The sequence below is a fragment of the Eulemur rufifrons genome, chromosome 2 (genome assembly GCF_041146395.1).
Source record: "Eulemur rufifrons isolate Redbay chromosome 2, OSU_ERuf_1, whole genome shotgun sequence".
In the NCBI taxonomy this organism is placed as follows: Eukaryota; Metazoa; Chordata; class Mammalia; order Primates; family Lemuridae; genus Eulemur; species Eulemur rufifrons.
Window position 1 is genome coordinate 19,068,972 of NC_090984.1, and position 15,920 is coordinate 19,084,891.

General features: G+C 58.6%; 1 protein-coding gene across 17 annotated transcripts; it reads left to right on the top strand.

Moving 5' to 3' along the window:
* Positions 1 to 1,623: 1,623 nt before the first annotated feature.
* Positions 1,624 to 15,920, top strand: POLRMT (RNA polymerase mitochondrial). 17 transcript variants are annotated; one of them, XM_069481187.1, is made up of 21 exons: positions 1,624 to 1,767; positions 2,280 to 2,378; positions 4,579 to 5,207; positions 8,212 to 8,342; positions 8,478 to 8,664; positions 9,945 to 10,094; positions 10,385 to 10,549; positions 10,634 to 10,804; positions 11,058 to 11,282; positions 11,593 to 12,381; positions 12,737 to 12,859; positions 13,289 to 13,411; positions 13,610 to 13,789; positions 14,014 to 14,100; positions 14,204 to 14,317; positions 14,391 to 14,443; positions 14,519 to 14,617; positions 15,307 to 15,379; positions 15,493 to 15,584; positions 15,662 to 15,738; positions 15,821 to 15,920. In XM_069481187.1, the coding sequence occupies exons 1-21, from the start codon at positions 1,680 to 1,682 to the stop codon at positions 15,868 to 15,870; spliced, it is 3,705 nt and encodes a 1,234-aa protein (XP_069337288.1). In that variant the 5' UTR covers positions 1,624 to 1,679; the 3' UTR covers positions 15,871 to 15,920. The 17 variants fall into 17 exon arrangements, with proteins under 17 accessions (XP_069337288.1, XP_069337372.1, XP_069337381.1 ...); XM_069481271.1 differs by lacking the exons at positions 15,662 to 15,738; positions 15,821 to 15,920 and adding an exon at position 7,002 and having other exon boundaries at positions 8,255 to 8,342; positions 14,519 to 14,619; positions 15,288 to 15,379; positions 15,493 to 15,588; XM_069481280.1 differs by lacking the exons at positions 15,662 to 15,738; positions 15,821 to 15,920 and adding an exon at position 7,002 and having other exon boundaries at positions 8,255 to 8,342; positions 15,493 to 15,588.

Genomic DNA, 15,920 nt, shown 5'->3' on the forward strand with positions numbered 1-15,920 from the left:
GGGAAACCAAAGTCCAAGCATTTGGGGACTGAGGGCAGCTTGTGTGGGGGTCCCTTAGCCCCTCCAGTTCCTCTTGGCTTCCTCTTCCCAACCCCACTCTGCTCAAGTTTCTCCAACTATCCCGACAAATGTTCCTGCCTCTGAGCCTCTGTACTTGCTGACATCTGCCTGGAGCGTGGTTACCCCAGATGTTCATAGTCTCCTCCGTCACGTGTCAGCTGGTCCCAGACCAGGCCTCAGTTTCCCCAGCTGAATGGTTGGTGGGCATGCCTTCCACGTTTGATTCTAAAGCTCTGGCCTTGATTGCTCCTGAGCGAAATCACCCGGAGGCCAGGGATGGATCCAGACTCCCTGTTCCGTTCTGCCTCTGTCCTGGGGGGTCTGGGGATTTGTGGGTGAGGAAGCTGTCCAGGAAACATGTCACCCCAGATCGCCTTGGCTCTTCCGCTGGGAGTCACACAGACTTGGGCTTTCCTTCCAGTCTCCCTAGTTATCATGCTGTGTGTCTTTGAGCAACTCGGGTCGACCTCTCTGAACCTCCACTTCCTCCACAACAAACTGGTGGTAGTAATTGTTTCCACCCCAAATTTGTCATTTGATCAATGAAGACTGTGGACAGGAATCTTTATTTTATTTTATTTTATTTTTGAGACAGAGTCTCACTGTTGCCCTGGCTAGAGTGCCGTGGCATCATCATAGCTCACAGGAACCTCAAACTCCTGGGCTCAAGCAATCCTACTGCCTCAGCCTCCCGAGTAGCTGGGACGACAGGCATGCGCCACCAGGCCTGGCTAATTTTTTCTATATATTTTTAGTTGTCTGGTTAATTTCTTTCTACTTTTTAGCAGGGGTGGGGGGAGGGATCTCGCTCTTGCTCAGGCTGGTCTCAAACTCCTAACCTCGAAAGATCCTCCCGCCTCGGCCTCTGCAGAACGCTGTGAATTATTAGGTGAATATTCTTTTTTTTTTTTTTAAAATTATGTGTTTATTTTTTTATTTTATTTTATTTTATTTATTTTTTTTTTTTGAGACAGAGTCTCACTCTGTTGCCCGGGCTAGAGTGAGTGCCGTGGCGTCAGCCTAGCTCACAGCAACCTCAAACTCCTGAACTCAAGCGATCCTCCTGTCTCAGCCTCCCGAGTAGCTGGGACTACAGGCATGCGCCACCATGCCCGGCTAATTTTTTCTATATATATTTTTAGCTGTCCATATAATTTCTTTCTATTTTTAGTAGAGATGGGGTCTCGCTCTTGCCCAGGCTGGTCTCGAACTCCTGAGCTCAAACGATCCGCCCACCTCGGCCTCCCAGAGTGCTAGGATTACAGGCGTGAGCCACCGCGCCCAGCCTAGGTGAATATTCTTTAAAAAAAAAATAATAAATTCCAGGTTCCAGGTCCCTGCAAAGACCGCCTTTCAGTCAGCCCGAGTTGCCTAGTTGCTCTGTCCCGCCCCTCCTTGAGGACTGAGAGAAAAACCAATCAGAGCGTTCCACTGGCGCATGCCGTGCAGCCTCCCGGGTCCCGCTGCCCAATGGGAATTGTGGTCCCGAAGGCGCACTTCCGGCAGGGACGTCCCTTCGCATGCGCCGTCGGCCAGAGAACTACAACTCCCGGCAGGCGGCGCGAGCGCATGCGCAAATTTGGCGGGCTGTGGCAGCGGCCTGGGGGTCAGCGTGCGGCATGTCGGTACTGCGCTGGGGCTGCGGCGCGGGGGGGCTCGGGAGAGTCCTGCGGTCCTGCGGCCGCCGCGGCCTCCCGGCCGAGGAAGGTAACGCGGGGGTACGGCCCAGGGACGACGTCGCGGCCGCCGCTCCTTCCCACGCGGCTGTGACCTTTGGCTCTTGGCGCCCCTGGGATCCAGCTACCCCGGACCTTTGCCCTTTGTTGCTCTGAGGACCCCACTGGCACGGCCCCGCTTTTCACTCGCCTTTGCCCTGCTCTCCTGACGGGAGTCGACAGGACACTTTGACCTTTGACTCTTGGTTTCTTATAGAGTGTCCTGATCTCGTGTTCGGGATTTAGGGCTCTTGACCTTTGAACCCTCTGTACTTTAGTTAGGCTCGACCCTGTATCCTAATTTTCGCAGTGTATGGGGCCCCTTCCCCCTTTGATCTGTTGGTTCTGTTGGTTTCTTTCCGATGAAAGGCCCAGGACAACGGAGTTTCCGCTGAACTTAGGGCTTCTCTGCCCTTTGACCCTGCGATTTCGGTCCATGTGAAGACCCCCTCCTCAGCCCTGCTGCCACCCGGCCCCCTTCAGTCTCCCTCATTTCTCCCACAGGGACCCTTGGTGTTGGCCTGGGCCCCAGGAGGAGCTCATCCGCCAGCCCCCGTGAGCAAGACCTCCGGAAGGACTGGGGCCATGCGGAGCTACTGGAGGGTGAGCCAGACCCCCCCCTCCCGGTGACCCAGAGAGAAGGGAGCAGCTTCCTGTGGTGTGGAGAGGACCTTAAGACGGGGCATCGGCAGTGCCTGCCTCTCTAGTGGTTCCAAGGAGCAGCTGAAGGGAGGACAGGGACCGTGTGGCGTTGCTCAGCGAGTTCTGTGTCCCCTGCACAGCTCTTGGGCCCCTGTCCCGTGTTGGGGGCTCTGGGAGCTCTGGTAATCCCCCTTTCCCAGAACCCACCAGCTGCTCCTGATTCCCAGGGAGAATGTCGAGGCCCACAGTTCTGTCTGGAGAGACTCCCAAGGCCGTGAGAGGCCGCACATGCAGAGCCAGAATTTGTTTCCTTTTTTTTTTTTTGAGACAGAGTCTCACTCTGTTGCCCAGGCTAGAGTGCCGTGGCGTCAGCCTAGCTCACAGCAACCTCAAACTCCTGGGCTCAAGCAATCCTTCTGCCTCAGCCTCCCGAGTAGCTGGGACTACAGGCATGCGCCACCATGCCCAGCTAATTTTTTCTATATATATTTTTAGTTGTCCTGCTAATTTTCTTTCTATTTTTAGTAGAGATGGTTGTGGGGGGGGGTCTCGCTCTTGCTCAGGCTGGTCTCGAACTCCTGACCTCGAGCGATCCACCCACCTCGGCCTCCCAGAGTGCTAGGATTACAGGCGTGAGCCACCGCGCCTGGCCCATACCCAGAATTTGAACCCCAAACTGACATGTTTTCCTGTCTCAGTTCTCGAGTTGGGCACCTGATGGAGTCCAGTAGACCACATAACTTGGGACCAATGGCCCAGGCTCGAGTGGTCCCAGACCTCCAGCCTGGCCTGGCTGTCGGTGTCGTAGGGAGGTGGGGGTGTCTCTTTCCCCTACCCTGTCCATGTCTCTGGCTCACCCCTCATTGCCTGTGTCCCACAGCTGGCAGAGGGGTGGGGAGGAGGGGAGCTTTTAAAAAGGATGAAAGTAAAGCTACAAATACAGTGAACAACCAGCTTTCGCAGTAACCTTGCTTTCTGTCTTGCCCACCTAGTTATTTATTTTTAATTAATTAATTATTTTAGAGACAGAGTCTGGCTCTGTCACCCAGGCTAGAGTGCAGTGGCGTCATCACAGCTCACTGCAGCCTCCAACCCCTGGGCTCAAGTGAACCTCCTGCCTCAGCCTCCGGAGTAGCTGGGACCACAGGTGTGACCATGACACCCAGCTTGATGCCTTGATGCCTTGCCTTCTCATTTAGCTCATCCCACAGACAAGGGTCCTTTCTGTGGTTTGTTTAGTGCCCTGCTTTTCCCATCTTTGTGCTTTATTTGGTTGGTGATTTTGCTGTTTGAAGTGGCCCCTGTGTGTAGGGCAGTGATGCCCGTTAGGTGAGCTTCATTCAGGCCTGAGTGAACTGCGGGCTGTGAGTTCTATGGTAATAAATCAGCAGTAGGTTTTCAATAAGGTGTCAACAAAAACACATAAAACAGAGTTACCTACTGATTGGTTGAGAAAAACGTGACTGGAGGCCACAGGACCGTAATCCTGTATTTTCCCTAGGAGCAGGGTTCAGTTTGCACTGACTCCGTGTCAGCAGCGACTTTGTAGATCATAACCAGCGTAAATACCCAGAGTCGAGCATGCATGGAGTGGCCCCTGTTGCCACAGGGAGTGCTGAGCAGGAAGAGGGCAGGAGGCGGGGCTGTGAACTCTAAGGCGCTTGTTGAGATTGGAAATGGGCATTGCACTGTCAGGGTGGCACTGTGAAGACGGGAGGGCTGGCACCAGTGAGCAGAAGAACAGGGGGAGGTGAGGGTGGGGAGGTGACAGGTCACCTGGATGGATTTTGAAGGTGAGAGAGAGAGAGAGAGAGTTGTTGGCCACCTCAGGGCTCTCTGCCTGAGCACCTGGAGGGACAGAGCTGCCAGTGATGGGGGAGACATGGAGGAGCAGGTTTTGGGGACACCAGAGCTTGTGTGGGATGCTGAGTGTTGAGAGGCGTGGGTGGAGTGAAGAGAAGGTGGTGGGGCTCGTGTGTCTGGAAGTCTGGGCAGCAGCCGGCGGGGAGACGCGTTAGGCAGTTGCCAGCAGATCCATGGGGTTGAGGCCTCACGACCAGGGAAGATCAGTTGCCCCTACCTCCCAGCCCAGCACAGGGTCTGGAGAGATTGGTGCTTGGACAGGGTCCCTCTGACACCCTTACCCTTTGCCCCCGCACAGTGCTCGAGGCGCGGGTGCGGCAGCTACAGGCTGAGAGTGTGTCGGAGGTGACCGTCAACAAAGTGGATGTGGCTCGGCTCCCAGAAAGTGGCGGTGGGGGCGGCAGCTTCCAGCCTCCCAGGAAGGCCCAGGTGGGGGCCAAGGGTGCTGCCCCTCAGCCCTCTGGCCGCTGGGCAGAGAAACTGGACAAGGAGAAGCAGACCCTGCAGAAGCGCAAGCAGCAGCTGGAGATGAAGCTGCAGGTGCAGGCCCAGAGGTTGTCCCAGAAGCTGAAGCCCAAGCCCCTGAAGATGGAGCCCCAGCTGGTGCGCAGGCAGCTGGCTGACTCTCTGCAGTGTTGGGCACAGGGGACCCCCGAGAGCCCCTCGGAGGAGCAGCTGGCCCAGGCACTGCAGAAGGTCCCTCAGAAGCTGAGCCCCAAAGAGGAGCAGGCCCTCGCGGACAGGGAGGTGGAGGCACAGCTCACCGGTCAGCAGCAGAAGCTCCTGGCCTTCTTCGAGTGTTGCCTGCTCACCGACAACCTGCGCCTTGCCCACCACGTGCTGGTGGCCCACCACGGCAATCCCCACAAGCAGCAGCTGCTCACACTCGCCATGTACAACACCATCATGCTCGGCTGGGCTCGACAGGTGAGCAGCAGCTGGGGGAACGGGCCACCCCGAGGGCCACAGCCCTTTCAGTCGAAGGGGGAAGCTGAGGCCTGGAGACAGGAACTTGTCCTCACTTAGATTCAAACTCTTGTCTAACAGTCCTGAAGTTAGAGTCCTTTGTTTTTTATTTTAATAATTCTTTTAGGCTTTCAAATAGAAATCACATGTTACCCTCAAAGGAAATTTTGAAAGTGACCAAAAAAGAAGGGAGAAATTCTGCTAACCTTTTAGTACATTACCTTCTGGTCCTTCTCAACAGGGCTTCTGAAGCTGCCTGGGCAAGGGGTACTTTTGGCTTCTAGGGCAGCCTCGAGACCCCTCCTCGGGAAGATGACTTCAGTGCTTTAGTCTAGTTTGCACTTCTTTTTCTAGTTCCTACAGTGGAAGGTTGGGCTATTGTTTGGAGATTCTTCTTTGTTAATATAGGTGTTTACGGCTATCAGCTTCCCTCCGAACACTGCTTTAGCTGCATCCCACCCATGTCTTTGTGGTTTTGTTCATCTAGAGTATTTTCTAATTTCCCTTGCAAATCCTTCTTTGAACCATTGGTTCTTCAGGAGAATGTTGTTTATAGACTCTTACAAGGGAGAAAAAAATCCTCAACATTCTCCCACCCCATGATCTTGAAGCTCTAATTTGAGAAACAGCAGTAGAAGCTTGTTTAATATCTAGGTAAACAAAGGAAGCTGATTATTAAAATATAGTTATCAAAATATTAAGATAAATTCCCGACAGAGGATTTTATGTGCTGCTTTATTAATGCATTAAACAACAAGGTCCAGGAGCAGCTCTAGTAACTCCTGTAAATTCTAAGTCTGTAGTTAACGACCCTTAATGTGAAGCGGTTTGTTCCCTGTGTTCGTTGTTGCTGGGCGTGCACTGTAGTCCAGGAATGCTGAGCGTAAGAGTTGTGTTTTTTCCCATCCCAGATCACAAACCCTCGAAATTCCCTCAGCGAAGAGCCCGTTATCTCAGGAGGTTTTTGTGATCAGCCCCCGTGTGAGTTTCCTGGGGCTCTAACAAAGTGTCAAACACTTGGTAGCTTAGAAAAACAGAAACTATTCACTTTTAGTTCTGGGGCCCAGAAACGTGAAATCAAGGTGTGGGCAGTGCCTGCTCCCTCCAAAGGCTCCAGGGGAGGTTCCTTCCTGCCCCTCCAGCTTCTGGGGTGGCGGGCACTCCTCGCGGTCCCTGGGGTTGTGCACACGTCCCTTTGATCTCTGTCTCCGTCTTCAAGTGGCATCTTCCTGCACATCTGGGTGTCCTCTCTTTGTACGAGGACACCAGTCATGAAGTAGAGCCCACTTCATCCAGCATGAGCCCACCTTAGCTGACATCCGTTTCCAAATGAGACCACGTTCCACGGTTACCAGTGAACGTGAATTTCAGGGGGACACTGGTGAACCCACCTTGCGTGCTGTGCTGAATTGAGCGCTCTTCATGGGCACCATTTGCTTCTTAAGGAATTGTTGTTTTGGGTGGCTGACGTGTGGGGTGGGGCTTGGCAGCCAGATGTGAGTCTGAGTCTGTCTTTGCCACTCGCTCCCTAGGTGGCTCACAGCCAGTCACCTCCTCCCTGAGCCCTGGTTTTCCCATCCATAAAATGGGGAGATTGATGGATTCTTGGGAGGAGGGGGAGACCTAATTTAGGGCTTTCCAACCTCCATGGATGTGTTTAGGAGAGGGGCTGAGAAAACGTATGACGTTTTAGAATGTGTGTTTTCATCTTATTGCTGATATTACTAAAAAAAAACAAATACATAAGGTAGGTAGGGTAGACACGTATTCTGACAAGCCCCTTCCGTAGAACATTCTGTGACGTTGGAAACGTTTGGTCTCTGGCACCAGCCAGGTGTGATGCGCCTGTGAGCACTTGGAATGAGGCTGGTGTGACAGGAGAACTGAGCATTTAAATTTAAATTAAATGACTCTGCATGCCTAGTGACCGCTGGTCAGCCCAGCTGAGGTCATTCAGATAACTACCCGAAACCCAGGTCTCTGGCACCTCATGTGACAGCCTTTCTCAAATTAGGGCTGGTGGACCATAGGTTGGGAGGATGTTGGGAAATTTTTCTTCCCTTCGAAAGGGTCTGTAAAAGTTACAGACCAGCACTCTTTTTTTTTTTTTTTGAGACAGAGTAAGACTCGGTCTCTCAGGCTGGAGTGCAATGGTGTCATCATAGCTCACTGCAGCCTCCAACTCCTGGGCTCCAGTGATCCTCCTGCCCCAGCCTCCCAGGTAGCTGGGACTACAGGTGTGCACCACTGCACCTGGCTCATTTTTTTTCTTTATTTTAGTAGAGACAGGGTCTCACTCTTGCTCAAGCTACAAACCAGCACTCTTAAGTAGCTGCTGGGTCAAAGAAAAAATTGCAAGGGAAATTAAAAAGTACTTGGAGATGAATGAAAATGGAAACACCACCTACCAGAAATTCTGGGATGCAGCTAAAGCAGTGCTCAGAGGAAAATTTATAGCTGTAATGGCTACATTAAGAAAGGTGAACACCTCAAATCCAGTACATAACCTTTCATCTCAGGAAACTAGAAAGAGAAGCTCTCATTAAACCCAAAGCAAGCAGACAAAAGGAAGTAATAAAGATTGAAACAGAGAAGAGAGAAATAGAAAATCAACAAAACCAAGTTGGTCCTGTGAAAAGGTTGACAGAATTGCCTGACCTGAAGAGGGGTCAATTTTTAGCAGCCCCACAATACTGCTTGTTTATATCCACAAAATAAAAAAAATTTAGAATATTGACAAGCCTGCCCCGCCCCCCAGTGCTGCCCCCCTCTGCAGGTTAAGCCTGCCCACAGGAACAAGTAGACCAGTCTCCATCCACCCAGCTGGCCACTCGCGGCTGGTGATGGGGACACCATTCCCCACTCCTCCCTGAGCTGCTGGCTGCAGAGAAGGGGTCTCAATCGAGCAGAGGGCATAAGGAGGCCAGGGTGGCCCCCAGACCCTCACCCCGGCTTGTTCCCCCAGGGCTCCTTCAAGGAGCTGGTATACGTGTTCATCATGGTGAAAGATGCTGGCTTCTCCCCGGACCTGCTGTCCTACGCCGCCGCCCTCCAGTGCATGGGGCGGCTGGACCAACATGCCAGGACCATCCAAAGGTAGGTGGTGTTGGGCTGCCCCCAACCCAGGCTGTGGGCTGGGACCCCTGGAGGACCCGATGGCTGCACTGAGACCTGCCCAGAGGTGTCCTGAGGGTGAGCTGTGTGGGGGCTGAGTCTGGGGCTGCCCCGCAGGTGTTTGGAGCAGATGGCCCAGGACGGGCTGCAGCTGCAGGACCTCTTCACTGCCGTGCCCCTGTCTGAGGAGGAGCGGGCCGCGCTCCTGAGGGCCATAGTCAAGGTTCAGCCTACCTTCAGCCCGCCGCCACGGTCCCCGCCCCAGGTCAACACCTCAGTGCTGCTCAGGGAGATCTATGCCAAGGTGAGCGGGGCCTGGCACCGACAGGCAGGTGTCTCCACCCTTTAGCAGTGCTGGGCTTGTCCTGGGAGCCTCAGTTCGGCACCTGGTGGCCGTCACACAGGCTCTGATCCCTCCCTTTCCTGCTCTGAGCAGATGGAACAGCCGAGCTGGGAGAGGGCACCGGAGGGCCTTGGCCTGGGGGTGGCAGGTGCCAGGAGGATGAGGCCATCAGAGGCTTGGAGGGGACAGGGCGCCGGGGCACTACAAGGATGGCCCTGCCATGGCCTAAGACTGGCGTTGGGACTCAGCTGCTGGCAGAACCAGGCTGGGGGGCACAATCCCCCCTCCCAGGGTAGGAGGGGAGTGTGAGGGGTGGGCGGAGCCACCTCGTAGAGGCCTTGGGTTTGTGTTTTACTGAGATGTAATTCACCTGCCACAAAATGCACCCTTGTAAAGAGTATAATTCAGTGTTTTTAGTATATTCAGAGTTGTGCAACTACCACCATCATCTCTTTCTGGAACATTCTCGTCACCCCAAAAAGAAACCACGTCCCTATCAGCAGCCACTCCCCACCCCCCTCCCCAGCCCCTCGAGACCAGTAATCCACGTCCTGTCTCTGCGGATCTCCCTGTTCTGGACATTTCACATAAATGGAGTCACACACTGTGTGTCCTTCTGTGTCTGGCTTCTCTCACTGAGCACGATGTCCTCAAGGTCCATCCACGCTGTGGCCTGTGTCAGAGCCTCGTTCCTTTTCGTGGCTGAGTGACATTCCATGTGTGGGTGGACCACACTGTCCATTCATCCATCGATGGGCATTTGAGCTGTTTCTACCTTTCAGCTACTCTGAATGATGCTGCTGTGAACGTTTGTGTACAAGTTTTTGTGCAGACGTGTGCTTTCGGTTCTCAAAGTGTTGGGTTTAGTTGCTATTTTTAATTTATCTATTGTCTATTTTTGGCCTGGTCACACGTTCACATGGTTCCAAATTTGAGAATAAAACAGCAAACGTCCAGGGATGCAATGAACTATCTCCTGGGCTCTGCTGGTCCCCACCCTGCACTGCCCAGTCCCCCTCCCAGATGGGCACCCCTTGTCTCTTCGTCACCAGTGGCACCTACTTCACACACTGTGCCACTGCTCTCTGCGTTGTAAGCGGTGGAGGTGGGTAGCTCTCAGGAGACTTGCAGGGGGCTTCCGAGCAGGGCAGGTGGACGTGCTGGGTGCTGGGCAGAGGACACAGGTCACAGGCCTCCCTTGGTCAGGTGCTCGGGCCCTCACCACCCAGCTCTTCCCCTAGGATGGCCCCGTGTCCTACCCGAAGCTGCACCTGCCCCTGAAGACCCTGCAGGGCCTCTTCCAGCAGCAGCTCCACATGGAGCTGACCACCAGTGTCTACGTGGAGTCCGTGGAGAAGGCTGCGGTGTTGACCAAGGAGGTCATGCATGCGGTGAGGGGCTCAGACTTGCACTGCACTGAATGGGCTGTCCTCTGGTCTGGGTGTGTGGCGGGGGGCAGGGTCCTGGGGACCTGCCAGGCCGGAGCTCGGTGGTGACTGGAGGGGTCCTGAGGGTGGGTCTCGGTCCCCGCTGCCCTGCACAGCCCTGAGGTGGGCACTCAGCCTCCTCAAACACACCGAGGTCCCCACAAGGTCTCTGCAGGGTGATGCCTCTGGGGCAGGACTCCTGGGGCCTGCGGCTGCTGCCGTGGTGACCACGGCCCACGTCCTGCCCCCCGCAGCGGAAGACCCTGAAGAACCTGCGCGTTCAGTGGGAGGCGGCACTGCACCGAGCGCTGCAGGAGACCAAGGCCAGCCTAGCCCGCCAGGCGCACAAGGGCCGCCCCACGCTCTACCCGTTCATGTGCCTGCTCAGCGAGCGTGAGTTTGTGCAGCTGCTCATGCAGGTGGGCCTGGCTTCCCGCGGACACGACCCGGGGGTGGGGCGGGGGTGGGGTGGTGGGTGGTGGGCTCACAGCGGCCTCCCGCAGACCCTGCAGGCACTGCCGGCCCAGGGCGAGTCCCTCGTCTGCGTGGCCCAGGAGCTGGGCCGGCGGGCCTTCAGCCGGCACATGGTGCAGAAGCAGCAGCTCAACAACCAGGTGCAGGCGCTAGAGCAGCGGTACACACAGTATCTGCACCTGCTGGCCTCCGACACCCAGGTGAGTGCCACCTGCGGGGCTGGGAGCCAGGTGGGTTTCCTGGTGGGGAAACTGAGGCCCCAGCCATGGGGCCACGCAGTGGAATGGGTGGCCTCCCTCCCTGGGGCAGGCCATTTGTCCCCCGGCTCTGCCCCTCTCCATCGTAGCCTGTCCCTTCTGTAGAACGGGGGCCGCAGTTGCCCGACTAGCTGGGTGGGGCGGGGGTGTCCGGTGCTGAAGCCCCAGCCCCCTTCCAACTGACCCTTCCCTGCAGGTGGCTGAGCCCCACCTGCCGCGGCAGTACTGGGAGGCGCTGGGGCCACCGGAAGTGCCGCAGGAGAAGTCCTTTCCGCTGCCGGTGCTGCTGCAGCTGGGCAGGCAGCTGGCGGAGGTGCTGGTGCAGGCCGTGCAGATGCCGCGCAGCCCGGCCTCGCCCCCGGGCTCCTGCGGGCTCATCCCCGTGCTCTACCACGTGTACTCCTTCCGCAGCTTCCGCCAGGTGTGGCCCAGGTCGGGGGTGGCTGGGGGTTCTGGGTGGTGTGGGTCCCCCTCTCCCCGCCCTGGGCTGAGTCCCGGGGTCGCCCGAAGTGGGTGACAACGCTGTGCATTGCTGTGGTGGGTCCTTGCCTGTTGGCCCTGCTTCTGAGGACTCGGAACACGCCCGGCAGAGGTCAGCCACGGCCTTCAGGGTTATTTTTAAAGTTGGCTTCTGTTAGAGGGAAGGAGGGCGCCCTCCCGGCCAAATTCAGGGAGGAGCAGCAGCAAGCCCCTGGGGCAGGCCCTGACCACCCGCCTGCCTGTGCCTCCAGATCGGCATCCTGAAGCCGCACCCGGCCTACATGCAGCTGCTGGCGACCGCAGCGGAGCCCACGCTGACCTTTGAGACGGTGGATGTGCCCATGCTGTGCCCACCCCTGCCCTGGACCTCCCCGCACTCCGGCGCCTTCCTGCTAAGCCCCACCAAGCTGATGCGCTCGGTCGAGGGCACGACACAGCACCAGCAGCTACTGGAGTGTTGCCCGCCCGCTGAGCTGCATGGCGCCCTGGACACACTCACCCAGCTGGGCAACTGCGCCTGGCGCGTCAACGGGCACGTGCTGGACCTGGTGCTGGAGCTCTTCAGGGACAAGGGCTGCTCCCGCCTAGGTGTGCCACCCCCACCCTCCGAGGCACCCCGGCCACCGGAGGGTCGCCTGCCACGGGATACCCCACCCGCCCAAAAGGCTGAGCTGCGGCGGGAGCTGGCCCGCTGCCTCAAGGTGGCCCGTGAGATGCACAGCTTGCGCACGGACGCCCTGTACCGCCTCTCACTGGCCCAGCACCTGCGGCACCGCATCTTCTGGCTGCCCCACAACATGGACTTCCGTGGCCGCACCTACCCCTGCCCACCGCACTTCAACCACCTGGGCAGCGACCTGGCACGGGCCCTGCTTGAGTTCGCAGAGGGCCGCCCGCTTGGACCCCATGGCCTTGACTGGCTCAAGATCCACCTGGTCAACCTCACGGGGCTCAAGAAGCGTGAGTCGCTGCGGGCACGCCTGGCCTTCGCCAACGAGGTGATGGAGGACATCCTGGACTCCGCAGACCAGCCCTTGGCGGTAGGGCCCTGGCCATGGCGGTGCGGCCCCACCCAGTGTCTGTGGCTCCTGCTGCCCCCGCCCCACAGGCCTCTCAGACTCTGTCCTCTGTCCTCCCTGTTCTCTCAGAGCCTCAGGACAAGTTGCTCTTGAGTGCTTTTCTCCTGGTCTTGCTTCCCGCCCCAGTCCACGGCAGCTCTGACCTGTCCACAGCCTCCCCCACCCTGTGGCTGTTCCACACTCCTGTCCAGGGCACCCCTCCTATATCCCGTCCAGTTGGGTCCTGTCTGCCCCAGCACTTGTGTGTGTGTTCCCATGTTCTCTGGGGCTCGAGGACCCCTGGCTTCACCTGGTGCTGCCCGCCTCCTCTCCACAGGGCCGCAAGTGGTGGATGGAAGCAGATGAGCCCTGGCAAGCCCTGGCCTGCTGCATGGAGATCGCTAGGGCCGTGCGCACCCCCGACCCCGCCACCTACATCTCCCACCTCCCTGTTCACCAGGTGAGCCATGGGTGGGGCCCCCAGTTGTGCCCCAACAGTCAGGGTTGGGTTTACAGTATCCCAAGTCCCAAGGTGCACAGTCTGACATTGTATCTTGAAACCTGGGTGGCTTTCGTGGATGGCCACAGTGGGTCCCAGTGGCCTTGCTGTGTGGCCTTAGGCAGGCATGTCCTCCCCTCCCTGCTGGCAGGGCGCAGGGTCCAGGGGCAGCTGCCCCACTGCAGCTCGGCTTTAGGGTGTATGGCTCCAGGGACAGCTCAACCTGGGGGTCACTTGGGGTCCCCTACACCCCTGCCTCTCCAAGCCCTTTCCCTTCTGTGGTGGGGGCCAGCGAGCTCATGGTGTGCGCAGAGCCCTGGGGAGGCACCGAGCCGTGGTCTCGTGGCTTGTGGATGCCTCACCCCCACTGTGTCCCCCTTGTCACCCCAGGATGGCTCCTGTAACGGTTTGCAGCACTATGCTGCCCTCGGCCGTGACAGTGTGGGTGCCGCCTCGGTCAACCTGATGCCCTTGGACCTGCCACAAGATGTGTACAGCGGGGTGGCTGCGCAGGTGGGCGCTGTGGGCCCCTCCCTACCTTGCTGCCCACCCGAGGTCTAGGGTGTGGCAGGGACACGGGCCCTCAAGTCAGTGCCGCAGTCCCACAGTGACCCCATCCTTGGCCTGTCCCCTGGGGTGTGGGGGGGCTCCCCGGGGAGATGTCAGGGGCTGGGTGGTCCCCAGGTGCCTGACACGCCGGCGCCGGCGCAGGTGGAGGTGTTCCGCAGGCAGGACGCAGACCAGGGCTTACAGGTGGCCCAGGTGCTAGAGGGCTTCATCAACCGCAAGGTGGTCAAGCAGACCGTAATGACCGTGGTGTATGGGGTCACCCGCTATGGCGGGCGCCTGCAGATCGAGAAGCGCCTCAGGGAGTTCAGTGACTTCCCCCAGGTATGCGGGCCTGTGGCATCGGGAAACGCTGTGATTTCACCCTAGACCACTGGCTGCCCTTGGGCTGGGGCTTGTCTCCCCCCCGGCCGCCTGCACGTCAGCTCCCCTGCTCTCATCCACCCCCAGGACCCTGTGCCTCAGCGGGTGTGACTGGGCCACCCCTGTAGGGGTGGCGGGTCCACGTGGGCCCCGTGTCAACCCCCTGCCCTGCCTCCCCTCCTCAGGACCTCTTGTGGGAAGCCTCCAACTACCTGGTGCGCCAGGTGTTCAACAGCCTGCAGGAGATGTTCTCAAGCACCCGGGCCATCCAGGTGAGCCCATCCCCCCAGCTCCCAGCTGGGGCCGAGGGCCACAGCTCCCCGAGGGGGCGGCTGGTGCCTGGAGGCCCTGGTCTGAGCTGTCCCCGGCCCACAGCACTGGCTGACCGAGAGCGCCCGCCTCATCTCTCAGGCGGGCTCAGCAGTGGAGTGGGTCACACCGCTGGGCATCCCCGTCATCCAGCCCTACCACCAGGAAGCCAAGTTCATGGTATGTGGGCCCCCGAGCTCCCCACAGTGGGATGGGCCTGCTGTGGGACTCACGGCCTCTGCCCCACCTGTAGGTCAAAGGAGGGATTCAGAGCATCACCTGCAGCAAAGCCTGGGACAGCAGCCAGTGAGTGGGGGCCCGGGTTGGGCGGGGGCTGGGACAGGGCGTGTGCTGGGCTCTCAGCCCCTCCCTGTCCCCCAGGAAGCCCAACACACAGAAGCAGAAGAACGGGTTCCCGCCCAACTTCATCCACTCACTGGACTCCTCGCACATGATGCTCACAGCCCTGCACTGCTACAGGTGGGAACCCCGCTATGCGGGCCTGATTGCTGTGTGCCAGGCCCACGCAGATCCCCGGGATGGTGTCCAGAGGAATGGGGTGGGGGCTAGGGGAAGTGAGGACTCTGGCCATGTCTTTGGCCTGGTGCCCAGAAGAGGAACAGCCTGTGCAAGGGCCCTGAGGCAGTGGGGCGTGAGCGTGGTGCAGGGGTGAAGGTGGCCCTTGAAGTTCCCACACAACAGGGTCCCTGTGGCCATGTGGGGAGACCAGGGTGTGGGCTCTGCTCCTTCCAGGTGTGGCACAGCAGGTTCTGAGACGCCTGGACTTAGTCCTGGCAGGATCCATAGGCTGTGTGGAGGGTGGGATAGATCTGGGTGGGGGAGCCAGAGGGGCAGGGGTGTGGACGGTTCTGCAGGGATGTCCTCGGCTATGCAGGTGACGGCCAGGCTGCAGGGGGTTCAAGGCAGACGCAGCCTGGGGTGAGGGCTGGAGGGGCAGTGCCCCCGCCCCCTGGAGGAGCTGGACACCTGCAGCACCTGGCGGGGCGAGGGGCAAAGGCCTCCAGAACAGCTGTGCACAGGCCAGGCCCAGGCTTGCTCGGGGACAGCTGGTGTGTCGGGGAGGCTCGTGGGAGGGTGGGTGGCCCTGGGCCGAGTGGGTCTGAGCCCCAGTGGGATGGGCTCCTCCTCACCATGCCCCTCTGCTGCAGGAAGGGCCTCACCTTCGTCTCTGTCCACGACTGCTTCTGGACCCACGCGGCTGACATTGCCATCATGAACCAGGTGCTCCTGGCCCTGTGGTGGCCTGAGCATGTCCACTCACCAGTGGGCCGCACTGGGGTGGTGGGGGTGGGTGGCGCTAGGCCCCGCCTGACCTGGGATGCCCCCCACCCCAGGTGTGCCGCGAGCAGTTCGTGCGTCTGCACAGCCAGCCCATCCTGCAGGACCTGTCCGCGTTCCTGGTGAAGCGCTTCTGCTCCAGTCCCAGGTGAGGGTCCTCTGCTGCCAGCGTACCCGGTCGCCCTCTCCCTGTCGCCATCCTGCCTCACCCCCACCTGCCTTTAGCTTCCAGCCCAAGAGTGTGTCCCAGCGCACGCAGATGGCCAAGCTGATGGGGACTCTGCAGTCTGTGCCCAAGACAGGTAGGGTTGGGGCGCTTGCCCTGGGGGCGGGCCCTCCCTGCCGGCCCTGCTCCCACCCACCGCCCCTCTGCTCCCTCGGCAGGGACCTTCGATCTGGAGCAGGTGAAGCGGTCTACCTACTTCTTCAGCTGACGTCCCCGGCGCCCTGTACCATAGTGTAAATAAAGTTCAGTCGCCACCCA

What these genes read in the sequence shown, in the direction of transcription:
- POLRMT (XM_069481187.1), top strand. Translation starts at nt 1,680, where the DNA reads ATGTCGGTACTGCGCTGGGGCTGCGGCGCGGGGGGGCTCGGGAGAGTC. An exon ending in CAAGCACCCGGGCCATCCAG is followed by an intron (nt 14,101 to 14,203) that starts GTGAGCCCATCC and finishes CCCGGCCCACAG; the next exon opens with CACTGGCTGACCGAGAGCGC. An exon ending in ACCAGGAAGCCAAGTTCATG is followed by an intron (nt 14,318 to 14,390) that starts GTATGTGGGCCC and finishes CCCCACCTGTAG; the next exon opens with GTCAAAGGAGGGATTCAGAG.